We start from the raw sequence: 15,381 nt of genomic DNA, 5'->3' as shown, positions 1-15,381 counted from the left end.
AAACTGGCACATCCACATTCTGCTCTTACAACATGGTGGGTAGAAGATTGGCAAGAAGATTCGGTCTCACAGTGTGACGCAGCCTAACAGCCACAAACAGGCCTGTCCAATAAGAGAAAGAAAGGTGTGTGTGTGTGTGTGCGCGCGTGTGTGTGCGCGTGTGTGTGTGTGAACTGCAGATGCTATCTCAGACTTGACAACCAACACAGTCAATAGCCATCAAGAGCACAATGATGATAAATGTGTAGAGAATAGGAGAATGTGCGTTGCTGCTTTTTGTGCATCGCTGTGGAATCTGAGCAAGTGTTGAAACCAGAACCAGAAGCTGAAAGTGTCCATTTCATGGAAATTGAAGGTGTATTAGAGAGGGTATAGTACATAAATAACTAAATAGTCCACTTGCATATAGATATGAGTACCCAGTACCTAAAACTCACAAACTGTGGGAAGAAAGGCCACTCAGTCAGTTATTTTGTGGGCGACCCAAGTCAGAAAATATGGGATAAAGCGAATCATATAATTTTTATTTAGCTGCCCCTCATCTGAGTCTCTCCAATCACAGCTCTGGACTGTTTATGTTATGTTATACCCATAATCTGAGCAAAATAAACATAACAAATTAAAGAGAGTAATATGATTACTGCGCGTACAAGAATACAGAGAAACATACAAAAAATGCTCCTCGCTTCTCACTGCTGTGTGCTTTTCTTGGTGTCAACACCGGCTCATTCTCTTTTAAAGGAACAGGTTCTGATACGGGTTGTTCTGAACAGGACTGTTTACACTGGAGGGAGAACGCTGCTGTGATGCTTGATCCTTAAGACAACAGAAGTGCATGTATTTGTGAAAAAGTGGTATAATAAGTTCTCTTTAATATTCTGAAGCATTCCGAATGTACCAGGGGCAGAGGGATGTTCTTGAAAGTTTTGGATATTTTCTAACTTCAGGACAGAGTTTTTTTAAACCATTTGAATAGCACATCTCAAATTATTTGGAATGAGCATCGCTACCACTCAACACCAAGTCAGTACATATATTTAAGGTCTAGCCCATTTTACATTCATTGTTTTAATGTTGTTTCAAGAAAACAATGCATATTTATATATTGTTCACCTATTCAGCCTACAGCAGTGTCTCCTTGTCCATTTACACTGAAGCTATGAGTGTTTTGGCCTGAGGCACAACAAAGAAGAGACAACTACAGAAGCAGTTTTAAAGGAACAGGAACGCAGATCATTGAATTCTAAGGACTAGGGACATGTGTAAAGAACTATTGCAGGTTTTGTGTAGAGAAAACCACAACCCTTAAAGAAAACTAATACTTCCTGGAAAATTGAAGATATAAACCTTAAAAGCTAAAACTATAGCCTTTGTCCATATATGCTGGATGTACAGTAGCTAGCAGTTGGTAAACACTTTATGAATATGACCACAAAAAATATGTAAATAAGTGTGCAAGTTACAGAGCACTCAGCTGCAGGAGACAACTGTAACAACATACAAGTACATGGCACTCAGGGTTCTTCAATAAAAGCACTCTTTTTGGCAACCAGTACATCGCTACTTTATAATGTGTGGCTGTCAATGTTTTGGGTCTTTCATCAGGTGATCGATGAAAGGTCTGTCCCAAATGATAACTCCAAGCCAAACTCCAAGAGAATGTTTGCTTATTTAGCCTAGTTTCCCTCTCCCACACAGTGAAGGCCAACTCGTTTTTAATTTCTACGTTTGCTTATTTAGTTGTGTACTGGAGCTGTGAGGGAAAGGTAGGTAGCAAATAGTAGTTTATACTCCACGTATTAGTATGGGGCATATACCTCCAAAACATTCTACTAATGTTGGGCTTTTCTGATGTTGAGGATGAAAGTTTCCAAACCAAGACTAATTTCACAAAATATTTTGTCAAATCTCAATTGGTCAGTTGGCAATTGTCCAAACAATTTCTTCTTGGTAGAGTTTTTGGTAAAATGAGGCTGCCCCAATATCTGCATTAGATAATACTGGACTAGCAAGCATTGAATCATTCAATCATTGAAGCATTGATTTTGTTTTAGCTTTTATTGGCTATGAATTTTGGGGCATAATGGAATAGGCTCACTATAGACTCCATCCTATACCTTTGGGATGAGTTTGAGTGGTCTTTGTGGTCCAGAACTAACCAGCTATCAACAGTACCTTATTTCATATCCTCACAGAAGTGTACCGAGATCTAGTGTTGAGTATTTTTAGAGGAGTAGATGCTGTTACTGTTTCTATTAGTACCATTTCATTTCAAATTCTGGGCCTTATAGTGTACATTGGTTATTTACTGGACATGGAAAAGCTGTTGAATGAGAAGGCTGCATTTTGTTACTGTTGATTCAACATTAAATACACACAGAATGGAATAAAATTGTAGGATACAAGCTAATGTCACATTTCAGAAGCTATGTGACTGGAGAAAAGACTTAAAATATGAATAATGCACCATGAATGACCCCAGCATATTAAATATTAAGCATGCATCAGGATCATGAAATAAGGAAATACTTCCTTAATAATTTACATGATTTGAGCGTGTTGTGGTTTGTTTTTTCTAATACACAAATAATGCTAACATTTTCTCTCATTTGTTTGTTTACATGTTCATATTTTCTCCAGTGCATAATGAGTTGGTATCATTAAGTTTTAAAGCAGGCTTTTGGATGGAGTTGTTTACTGGCTGAAAGCACACCTCAGCTCCTTGACATCAGAGCAGCATTGTTTATCTTCACTCTTTACGTTTCCTTTGTGTGAAATTCTGTTTTCAGGCCTGAAGCCGGGGGTCAGATTTTATTGTCTTTTTTTTCTCTTCTTTTTTTTTTATTTGGTCTCTATTGAGGCTGTCAAGCAAGTAGTTCTTCACCTATACAAAGCCAAAGATTCTGGGTTTTTTTTAAGCTCATTCCAATCAAAATCATTTTTTATTTACTTTCCCCATCCATCTCCATTTTGTACGGACATTGCCACTGTCCTTGAGCCTCCCAAGCTTCTCCTCTCTCTCTTTCAATCTTTTATTCCCCTCTCTTCCACCTTGAACCTTCTCTTTCTCTCATCTGCTCTATCCACCTCTCTTCTTATCACTTTTTCGTTTTTCTCTCCTGGTCTTTTGTCCCCTCTATCTTTTGTCTTCCCTTCTATATTTGTCCTTTTCTCACTCTTTAACCTTTTCCCACTTCAAACCATCTGTACCCTGCACAATTTATCTCTCTATCCTTGTCCAGCTTTACTTTTTCAGGGTCGTAATTGTTTTTGATTTTTGATTTTGTTTTTTTGTTTTTTCTTCCCCCAGAACGCTGCAGACAGTTGGACCGTCTCATGCTCGGACCTACACTGTGGCTGTTTATTTTAAAGGGGAGCGCATTGGCTGTGGAAAAGGACCCAGGTATGAATACACTCAAACAGCTTTTTAGTTATACAGCTTTATCATATGACTGAATCTCAATAGACTGGATTTGCCCAAATCCATAGTCCAGGAGAAGTAAGGTTTATCTTTCTATAAAAAAAAAAACCTTGTACAAATTCATACAAAAAAATCTTAATAAAAACGTGCTGTGTATATTGTGTTGTACTTAGTGGAACTTTATACATCACTGGAACTAAAACATTTTTAGAATCAAAATTATAAGCACTTTACCACTGTACTGCTCACAGAGGACTTTGTTCTCCTCATTTAACCCAATACATGCAGTGAAGCACATTTACACACACACTAATGAGCACTAGGGGGCAGTGTGCACACATGCCCGGAGCCTAACCAAGGCACCTGGGGAGCATTTGGGGGTTAGGTGTCTTGCTCAAGGCCACTTCAGTCATGACCCATGACCTCGGGGGATTGAACCAGCAACCTTCCAGTTACACGCCCAGTTCCCTAACAACCAGGCCCTGACTGTCCCCTTTGCCGCTCGGTTCTTCTCTTTTTGGAAAGTTTTTGTCTGAAATATAAAAGCCAAAGCTCGAAAGCTGTGCTGACCAATCAAAGAGCTACACAGCCATTAAACTCATACCATTAAATTTAACATGTGACTAAATCTTAATGCATTAAATTGAGCAAGTGCATCTCAGTAATACACTAGAGTTAAAGTCATTTCTTGGGTATTTTAAAAAATAACACTAAAGTTACTTAATACTTAAGTTAAGTAAAAATCAGTAAATGGAAACGGTTGCTACTTGCCTCGAGATGAAGACTTACCAGACACAAAAAATGATGTCAAAATAGGTGCAGAAATTAAGAAACAAATATATGAATTTGGTTAATAAAAGATAAGAAAAACTGATAAAATAAATAAATCACTGCATGAACCATTACAATGCACAGGTTAATGAAGCTGAAGCCTAATTAAAAGATTTTAGATTTCTAACAGGGTTTTAATTTTAAATGAACCGGTGGATTGTTCCACGTTTCCCAGCTCCGCATACAAATGAGTTCCCTCCTGCTGGCGTTTTTATGGCCCTTGTTATCTAAACCTGTATTCTAAGGGCTCAGTACATGAGGATAATAAAAGGACACTAATTCAATTAAGTAGAATCACACAATGACCAGTGACCTACAGAAGGTTGTCTCGCTACTGTCAGTTTTGGACTGAATTATGTTGGGAAAAAGTTAAGTTCTGTTCACTACAGTATTTTTTTTTTTTTTTTTTTTTCCAACTAAGTTGATTTTCAGTCAGATTTGGAAGGCATGTTGTTTATTTTCATTTTATTTTCAGACTTTTGGACAGTTCTATTAATGTTCAGATTAAATGTTGTTTGTTGTCATATTTGGAATTAATTTAGTTTATTTTTATTCAGATATGGATGTTTAATCTGAAAATTCTCTCATATAAAACTTCGTTGGGCCACAAATGGGTATGGACACACTTTTCTTGGAATTAAATCAAGATGGAAGTCTGTAGTCACAGTCTAGTTAGGAACAGTTTTGTTGGGCAATGTGAGTCCACTGAAGATAGTGTAGAACACAGAATCTTCATAAAAAGGAACAGACTAACCCTCTCAAACACGTCAGGAGAATCAGAAGGCTCGATCTGATTGAGTGCCCTAGACGACTTGAAGGAGCTGTAGGAAAAGAGAGAAGAAGGGACAGTTGGAAAGAAGCCATGTTGGAGGCAAGGGGCAAATGTATAGGGGCAGGGAAGGGGCTCACAGAGGGGCTGAGGGAAGCGAGTGATTAAGCGAAAGACAGATTAAAGAAATCAGACCCTAAATCCTATCCATATCCTTTACACTCTTTTGAATTTGAATCTTCTTCCTGCAGACCCACTTTGAAAGCCCCCCTCTTCCTGGCCCTAAGCTGGCGATAACTTATTTCTCTCTCTCACTCTTTCTTCCTTCTTTCTTTTTCACCCCTCCTCAGCTGTTTATGTATTTACCCGTCACTAAGCTGCTGCTGTGTTGGTGCTGTGATGGTATACAGCAGAATGGTTATGCACAGTAAGCTACTGGAGAGACCACATAAACAACGCTCTCAGGTTCAGCGGCCTCACAGCTTTACCTTTTATAGATGGTGTCCGACTCAATAACGGCATTCTATATACACACACACACACACACACAAACAGCTTTAACAAACACTTTTCTTTAATCCCCTTCTCTCCTCTCCTGTCCGCCTCACAGCTGAATTTAGTGCAGTACTTTTGAGGATGTGTTTAAGATACTCTCTCTCTCTTTCTAACTCTCCTTGTCTGTCTCTCACTCTCAATCTCTTCCTCCTTCTCCTCCTCTCTCTCTCTCCCCCTCTGGATCTCATTTCTTTACTGTAATATCTTTCTCTCTGCCCCTCTCTTTTCTTTTTGTCTTTTTCCTCTTCCTCTGTCTCTCCCCCCACTGTATATCTAATGTTGTGTATATGTTATCTTTATCCGCAGTATTCAGCAGGCTGAGATGGGGGCTGCTATGGACGCTCTGGAGAAATGTAAGTGATTTTACGGAATGTTTTTTACATAGTGAGAGATTATTTAAAATACAGCTGTTATCTTGGGGAAGAACCTGGATAAAAAGCTGAATTAATTACTAATCATTAACTACTTTATCTATAATAACAGACTTTTTACAGGAATCAAGACAAGCCGGGTAAACAGTATAAACAGTGTGGAGAAATTTATCCATGACTTTTCCCCACAGTCATTACTGTCTAAGGATAACTTGATTTGGTTTTCTGTTTATAAAACACTGGTTAAAAACATTAGCTGCCCTTTACACTGTAGAAACATTTCCAAAATTAATGCAAAGTCTTTTGGCTAGCCCTTTGACTATTAAAATTGCTATTCCACATGTTAAACCTTTGGCTAATCCACTGGCTGAAAATAAGTGTTGTCTTATTTGGTAAGAATTCAAGCCAGTAACACATCACAGGTTAACTGCCTGACAAATTATGACCAGCAGCAACGGTCTGCTCAACCAAAAACCACACAGAAGTGGGTCTTAATTTCACATTTTTCACAGTTGAAATGACAGTCACAGTATTGTTCTAAAAAGTCACAGTTAGATGTTTTCCTCATTTACAAAGATTATTCTTGCCCTGGAATATTTTAAGCACTATGGGAATTTTAAGAGAGATGAATTGTTATTTTTTTTTTTTTTTTGTCCGAAAGCAATGAGTTTAACGCTCCCAATCGTCCTCTCCTTGTGGTTCAAGGCTGTGGTGTGGTTTGACTGAAAAGAATTTCTATGTAAGCTGTGCTGAATAGATGTAGATAAAGTCATCCTTCCCAAAGCCTGTCGTGGTCCAAGGCCAAGCTCAACTGCATCTCTTGACACGTCCTCCTTCCTTAGATACGCAATGCAGAACTCGTTTGCACACGGAGCCTTCTCTGCTATGCTAACGTATAAGCACCATATCTTCATCAACACTACAATTGTTTGCCACAGTGAATGAGCCCATTGTGGAGCTGAGTTTTGTTGTAGAAGAACCCTCCAGTGCGAGAGCTCTCCTCCAGGCCACTCCACAAAGCCTCCGTTCAGCATAATTACAACACACTCAAGGAAAATTAGATATACGTCGCCTGGATTAGACAAGAGCTTTGTTAATGGCTTTTACCATAAGGCTTTCCAGGACAAAAGTGCAGAGATAACAACTGGCGTGATTTTCTGATTTGCACCATCACACCACTAATGCATATCAGTGCAGACGCAGTACATTGACTTCTCCTAAAATGTTGAGTCAGTTAGCTGTTTAGTTTGAGGTCCTTTCATTGGCAAATGTTAAATTATACCCTGTATGTCCGAGGTTTGTAGACAACCTTTATAATGAGTGGGTGCCCATTATAGACAAAGACATTCACTCTTTATTATCTTCATAGAAATAAATGGTCATTAGAATGAGTAGCTCTAGAGCAGTGTTACTTACTAAAAAAGTTATTTTGTTAAAACTATGACAAAACATTTGTTTATGACCTACATTCACAAGAAAAACTAGACAAGAACTAAACAAAAACAATCATCTGAAGACAAAACTGACAAAATGTTTTGGAATTTTCATCAGCAAATAAAAATGCAATGTCAATTTGTTGTCAGGGCGCCAACGTGAAGTATCCATTTTTTTGGGAGTCGACTCCTCTTTGCTAACTACGTTTACTTTGACTTTTTGCCACCGCTTTCACTGTGAACAGAGACGCTGCTGAGTGAACAGCTTTGGAACTAGAGCAAAATCTGACTCCTGTTGCAGAACTGTGAAGGGGGAAAAATTAGCAGTTTTTTTAGAAGTTTTTAAAATGAGAAGTTTTAAGGTAGAAATGAGTTGACTTATGACATTTTAGACCAAAATCTCCCCACACTCCTAAATGAAAACCTACTATCTACACTATAATCATGCAACACAGCGGCAGATGCTGCAGGGTGTTTGTGTGACATGATTTCTCTGAACAGCAGCAGGAAAACAAATGCTTGTTTGTTTGTTTGTTTGTTTATATTTTGGTGTTTACTACCAAGCTTGATTTCTCCATTCCACCTTAATAGGTGAATATGCGAGGCTTTTCAAACATAACTATTACTCCTTAATTTGTTTAAAACACACACTGCTTCAATTGCTTTCAAAGAAACAAACAATCTATAGTACTTACAAACAAAGGTATTTACACTTTTCAATAACGTTGTTATTCACCTACTTCGTATAAAACACACAAAACAGTACTAACACCTTTCAAACGTGGCTATGCCTCACTTTCTTTTCATAAAACACACAACCTATGGGGTTTATTTAGGATGACCAGATCTGAGATGATGAAAAAGAGGACACGTCTCGGGGGTGGGGGTGATGAGCACTCGTTGTTTGCTGAGCTGAACCTATGTGTGATTTTAGGTCCTTTACACCTTTATTTGCTACACATGGGAAAACATGGGAGTTTCTTTTTTAATTCATCCGAGAACTTACATTTACGTTCCGGCATAGCTGCTCGAGATGAGGGTAGGTACATGAGCTTTACCTGACGTAAACAAGGACTACTGACGTGCAGACTGACCAATTAAATGTTTACAGAGAAGGTTATCGACCAATAACGGTAGCTGTACAGTCAGACCGTCCAATCCGAAGATTGTAGGCTACTTCACCACTCCCCATTCTCACTCAAGCGAACCAATCGGAGTAAGGAAGGGCGGGACTAGAAAAACAAAATCTTGGACATTTGTGAAATTCCGCCCGGGCGTTTTTTTAAGTCTAAAAAAGAGGACATGTCCGGGTAAAAGAGGAAGTCTGGTCACCCTAGTTTATTCCTTTTAATCTATACAAAGGCATCTGTACTTCTATATTTTTTGAGAAATGATTTGCTGTTACATGTTCAGGAGAAAATTAGCCAGCTCTGGCTCTGTTCTGTTGTGCTGATGCTTGTCTGCCTCCACTTTTCAGACACAGGGCCAATATTTCCTCTCATTTTATTCCATCTCTGCTCATGGAGATTTTTAGAAGGGCATTGGGGCTTTTTGGGTCTGGTAAAATACAACTCTGTTCACTTGGTCATTTCATGGCTGTGAGACACTGTTTGTAGACCTGGCCACAAGGTGGACTGTAAAATGATTGGACAGAGGGCGGATCATATGAGCTCGCTCCGGACTGGGCACTTCTCAAGGAGAATATACTGCTTCAGCAATGCTGTGAGAAGCAGCAGTGTTTTAACTTTGACTGTTTCCTTAATCTATGATCACACACCCTGGACATTTTATGACAAGTACAGTAAATAGCCTACAGATTGCTCTTTTAAACACCTGAAATGAGACTAAAACTAATACATATTTTATCCAAAAGACTAAAACTAAATCAAATTCAGCTGCCAATATTTACACTGCTCTAGAGCCGTTTCACATGAGCCTAAGTCACTCAATGCCAAGCATCATGTAGAGGGGCATTAACCCATCCAGCAGTGGAACTGTGTTCTCTCCCAAAGGTAATGAATAGAGCTCCATCACTTGAGAGAATGTAGTTTCACTAGTCTGGTACTTGGGGGGATTTATACCTCTCTGGCATACCCTTGACATTGAACATGGTGAACTTAAGCTCATATGAAGCCACTCAAGAACCTCTCATTCCAACTCATGCTTTCCTCTGGAGATTATACAGACTGAATTGACTCTAAAGGGTCTCGACAGACCTTTAGATGGAGAATGGATAAATGTATTTTAATGTTACACCAAAATGTATCACAGGAACATTAATTTTGGACTTTTTCACGGTCATTCAATCCTGGGACCCACTGCACTTAAGTGTATTCCGATTTCTCTGGGTTTTAAAGATTTGGGTTGTGTTAGCTTACCGTCATAGCTAGCACATTAATCACACACTGTGTTATTAGAGGGAGGAAAAAAAAAGGTTTTCACTAATAAGCCAGGACCGAATAAAGCTCGCGTTTCCGGCTCAGGTTTGTGCCGCCGTTGTTGAAGGGCGGCGGGGTCAGAGCTTTGATTTAATTCGGCCGCAAATGAGGCCCCTAGCCGTCTGTGATTGATGCTGTTTGTCTCCGTCTCCTCTCAGGTTTATAAAATATTAGCACTCAACAGCAGGGCTCTGTAATAAGCTGCCCCTGAGCTTTTACACTCCGACGTCTCCATTGCTGCTCTCATACACTCAGTCTTCTCGCCTCTTTATCCCTGAGAGAATGACCACTTAAAGGAGCAGTTTGGCCCGGAGTCACTTTTACCTCTTTTCCCTCTTGCCCTGGAAATAGTTGATCAGCCACTGGCAAAAGAAACTTGTGAATTTTAATGTTGGCTGTTTCCATCACATCTTTTTAGTTTGGTTTGCCAAAATATGCACAAAAATATGTGGATGCAGGCCTAATAAATGTCATGTCACTAGTACCAACATCCCACAACCTCCAGGCTGAGACAGATCCTTGGCCGTTGTGTTTGCTGCAGTCGTGTGTCTGATTTATATTCTTTGCATGATTAAAAAAAAATAGATGTAAAATTCAAATATAATTTTACATTTCAAAATTAAACTAGGGATCTGCTCCAGAGTATAACTGAAGAAGCAAACTTCAGACTCCAAACATGCCTTGGCTGATCAACTACTTTTGGGATAGTTGGGAGGAGAGATTGAGTAAATTTGATTTTCTGCCAAAAATACATGCTGTTGCGCTTCTTTCTCTCTCTCTCTTTCTCACTCCCCATGCCTCTTGCTCATTTGTCTAGTCCCTCTGTCTCTAGCCCTCCTCCCTTATCACATCGTCCTCTCTCGCTCATTTGCTCGCTCCCTGTTGCCTCCTTAATCTGTTTCTCTGCCCCCCCCCTTTTCCTTTCTTCCAGTAGATCCTTTCTCCCTTGCAAGCAGCTGTCAGATTGATTGATACTCGCTCATTGCTGCTAAATGAACATTTCCCCCTTCATAAATTGCCGTTTCATGTGACTAGATTAGCGATGCCTCCTGAAAAGGTCAGTTCATTTAATATCAACTATCAGTCACGTTCGGGCCGGCGCCGGAACTACGGAACTGGGCCGGGTTCAAAATCCCCCCCGTGTGCCTTTCTATGAATAAACCAGCCAAGGGACACACACCCACACCCCCCCCTCTCTCTCACTGTCTTGTTCTCTCTCTCTCTCTCTCTCTCTATCTCCTCCCCGGCCCCTGAGGACCAGGCTGTGGAACTCCGGCGGAGGAGGAAATGCCGTGTAGAGATTTGCTCTGAAATCACATCATGCATATGATCAGAACATTCTCTCGGTTTCATTTCAGCTTACAGTCAATGATTCCTCGACAAGATGGATGAGTTTCAGAGGTTAGGCCTATGTACTGACTGCTAACGGGGTTATCTCAGAGCAGGAACTGCCTATACACCGAGGGTATTGAGTGTGGACAGCAGTGGAGATATAGAGCCCCTTGCCACTACGGTAGTTTCTGGTACAGTACAGTGCTGTATTTGGGAAGGCACTCTTCATTCTTGTCTTCTGAAGCCAAAGAATTTAGATTCCACTCCTGCATGAGCCGTCACATGTCAAAATATTTGCAGAAATGTCTGTAAATTAGTGAATTCAGTTACTTCAAAAGTAGTCTCCTTAGAAAATCATGAAACAAAATGGGACACTGTGGAGCAGCCCTACCTGAGCTTAAGGTCACCATAACAGGTTAAGGTCCAATAACAAGATTCGGCATGAGCTGCTCAAGTGCCCCAGTGCCGTAGTGTGGAGCGGTGGAACTGTGATCTCTGCAGTAGTGGAGGGCCATTCAGTTTTGCAGGGACGAGTTGGAGTGGTGTTTGTGATCCAGGATTAATCATCCAACATCAGTACTGACCTCAATATTGCGCTCATTGCTGAATGCAGGCAAATCCATGCACATGCTATCAATACCATTCAGATTTTTTGGCCCAGTTTTGATTGAGTCTAAAGAAAATATCTAGAAGAATCTAGACAAAATGGTTAAATATCTTAAATATTTAAAAATACAACAAATCCACATCACAAAAGAGAGAGAGATCACAGAAAACACAGTGGCTAAAGTATTGGTGACATTCATTTTTACATAAACAAACACAACAGTGTACAATGGGCAATATAGAGGTCAGCACTGGAAATGTCCATATTTTGAGGAATTGTACCATAGGTCATTAATGTAATTATTGTGACAAGCCTACAGGCTACACACTTAACACAATTTTAAAAAGAAACTATTACTTGGGAAAGAAAAAAATAGTATCCAGATATTGGTCAAGCACTACACAGTGCAACCAGGGACATTACCAGCAGTTTAATTCCTAATATTCCAAAACAAGAAGTTTATGCGAATCTTTGTGGAATAACATTTAGAAGGTTGTACAATGTTCCTCATTTGATTGATTCACTGATGTCACAGTGTCAATTTTGTCCTTTGAGAACTACCATATCACATCCTGAGAGAATGACCAGAGGCCTCATCTTAAGAAATTTTAAGCGACTCAAATTGCATGCAGTATTCTAGCAGCAGGAAACACTGTAAAGCCCATGGCTCCTCTGGATTTCAAGTAAACGTTTAATGACGTTGGTTTTGCCAGTTGGAGGCCTGTGTGCGCAGAGACAGAATTAAACGTTAACCGGCATCTGACCTCCAGTTTGATCGGAAAGGCGGAAAAAATGGGAAAATATGTCTCCAGGCAACTCTGAGCTACCACCTATAGTGCTGGCCCTTTGGTCACATTCGCTTTCAGCGCTCTGGCTTTTTAAAGCGTGGATTCTTTTCACACAGGCTTATTCAAACACACACGCACACACAGCACTTAGACCTCACACCTGTTCTTTCTTGAAAGGCAGAATGGAACTGAAATATGCATGAAAGTTCATATCCTTTTGCCCTCGAAAGCTTGAGGGTTAGTTAGCATCTCTTCCCTTTCCAGTCATAGGTTAGCCTTTCTTTTCTTCTGCAGCCTCATTCTTCTTCCTCACCTGTTTGCGCATTTCTCTTCCCTGCGGATCTCTCCATCCACTTGGCCTTCTCATTCCAATCCCTCTTCCTTCAGCAGCCCCCCTCTTATTTCTTCTTCACGTATTTTCCCCTGCCGGGAAGCTCCGTGGCGCTTGGCTATGATTCACTCCGATTAAAGATGAATTCCTCTTGATTGGCAGCTAGATTGCGCTCGGAAGGAGGCAGAGAGAACAGATGGGGTTTGGAGAAGATGGTGGAGTGATGTTTGGGCGTGAAAAAGGAGTCAAGGAACACACTCTGAAGGGTGCTTGAGGCAGGCTGAGGATCTGAGGTGTAGGAGGGCCGCTCTAATGGAGAGTCAATGCAGAGGGCTTTAAGGGTGGTTCTAGATGGAGGAAAATGCTCAGTGCTCGAGGACAGGAGAACAAAAGTCTTCCTGAATAATCGGTAATTGGTTCAGGCTGGTCATCCGTCCACAACAAACTTGGGAAAGTTTTGTAACAAGTGCGTTGGTGTAGTGTCTTCGACCAGCCTTGGGTAGTAATTCAGACGTGAGTCTGTGATCGCTCTGCTTTTTAGAAACATGTCTTAATTGCTGGTGGCATTTTCTCATGATCCAAGACAATCTCAAAGAGTGGGATTCTTATCAGTGAAAAGATGACTGAACCGTTCTGAAGTAAGAGTGGAGCATACTAAATGTATTACTTTTTTTCCCCCAATTATTAATCTCCAACTCCACCAATCAATAAGTCTCCCCCAATCAGACACAGTGCCCCCAAAATCAAACAACGCCAACCATCCATTTCTTGTTGAACTGCTATTAACACAATGCTGTTGAACAACTTCACACACTTGAGGTGAATGCCAACTGCCCAGATGTGTCTCATTAGCTGACTCCCTTTGCAGACAGACAGGGAGAGAAGGAAAAAAAAGTTTGAGGCCAAAATGCACTTGCTGAGACCCCACTCCCGTTCTCAGATGGCTGGGACTTCACCAGGGATTGAACCAGAGATCTCCTGATGATAGTGGCTAACGCTAAGACAGATGGCTGCCCCAATAAGGAAGCCCCTTTATTAAAGTTTTAGCTGGTGTTAATCTGATATGGACACATTTGTGCAACACCAGGTTCTGCACATTATTAGTCCAATTGTCTGCTCTGAACAATGACTATGAGGGATGTAATGCTGAGCTACAGAATATAGCCCAACACAACAAGTAACATATAGGTTTACTGTTTTCTGGCTTCTGAATGCCCCTTTATCACGATGTACTTTACCCCAGTATTTGAGATCAGATGAAGACATGATGGACTATGGCACATCAAAGGGTTTTTTATGTTCCTGTCCTGTGCCTCTGTAGGGCTTTCATTTTAAATGTACTGTCAAGAGCAGAGATGATGCTAGCAGCTGCTAGCCACACGGTTGAGCTAGTACACTTTAAGTTGTCAACATTGTTTCATCGTTGTTTTCTCCACAGCGTGAGCCTCCTTTCACTTTTACAGGCAATTTTACTTTGGCTTCATAAATCAGCCAGAAACTTCCAGGCCAACTTGTGTGTTTATAGAAAAATTTAGCCTAGCGATTCCTATTTTTGTGCTCAGGTGATGTTTATATCTCAGAGTGCAGTTTTGATTATTTCCTCTTCCTTATAAAAAAAAATTAAATAAATAAAATGTGAGCGGACTCAGAAGTCATTGGACTGGCCACAAATGCATCACGAGGCGCAATGCACCATGACACAGCGGCTCCAAAATTTCACAAAACTACAAATCAGACATTTTCTGGGTTATTTCATTCAGTAATGACTTTCTGACTGCCGTTCCCTGAGCTGAAAGAGAAGCCAAGGCATCGGTGTGATATTCTGGGGTAGTATCTCTGCTCTCATTATTAAAAAAAACATGGGCAGTGTTCTCATGGTAAGGAACTAGGTGTGAAAGTAACCTGGTGGATTAACCTGAAGGACTTTTATTCTATGGATTTCCAGGAGGTGTGTATCAGTTGCGGTTGCAGTGCTGAAGTTTCTGCCAAGAATAGACTTTCCCCTCCACTCCGGATATTGTTGAATATTCATATGTCATTGCTGTAGGAGTTTTTCTTCAGAGCTCTTTCATCAGCTGGAGCTCTTCTCCAAATGTGTGGTCATTTGCTGCATAATGCCTTCATTTAGTTGTAGCTCTAGTTGTGTTTCTTGCTCTTGCTCATCTTAAGGAACTTTTAAAGAACTGCAACAGCTTTGGAGTGGATTTTTGGGGGCGGGCTGTTGTGATGTGTGTTTGTCTAGCTTGTGAATGCAGCAAGACGCCAAACAGCTAATTTTCCACTTGTATTGTGTATGTTCTTGCTCTTGTTCCTGTTCTTGCTTGTTGTCATTCTTCTTCAAATGAATGGAGCTGGTTTTAATGAAATTTAGATTGACAAAATCCACAGAGATCTGAAATTCCTTTTCCTCTTAGAGATGGTGACTCTCAGGCCGGCATCTCTCAATAATCAAACAGAATTGAGTTAGTGACAGCCCTGATGGATCAACGCTGTAAATATCAGCAC

General features: G+C 40.4%; 1 protein-coding gene across 3 annotated transcripts in view; it reads left to right on the top strand.

The window, feature by feature from the left end:
* Positions 1 to 15,381, top strand: part of drosha (drosha ribonuclease III) — a 183,368-nt gene that overhangs the window by 165,310 nt on the left and 2,677 nt on the right. For all 3 annotated transcript variants that reach the window (XM_066665982.1, XM_066665981.1, XM_066665980.1), the window contains exons 29-30: positions 3,311 to 3,403; positions 5,883 to 5,929. In XM_066665982.1, coding sequence (XP_066522079.1) covers positions 3,311 to 3,403; positions 5,883 to 5,929 — 140 coding nt within the window. The remainder of the gene's footprint in view (positions 1 to 3,310; positions 3,404 to 5,882; positions 5,930 to 15,381) is intronic.

This window comes from Hoplias malabaricus, chromosome 3, assembly GCF_029633855.1.
Source record: "Hoplias malabaricus isolate fHopMal1 chromosome 3, fHopMal1.hap1, whole genome shotgun sequence".
Taxonomy (NCBI): Eukaryota; Metazoa; Chordata; class Actinopteri; order Characiformes; family Erythrinidae; genus Hoplias; species Hoplias malabaricus.
The sequence above is the reverse complement of the archived record's forward strand: the minus strand, read 5'-3'. Positions and strand labels throughout refer to the sequence as shown.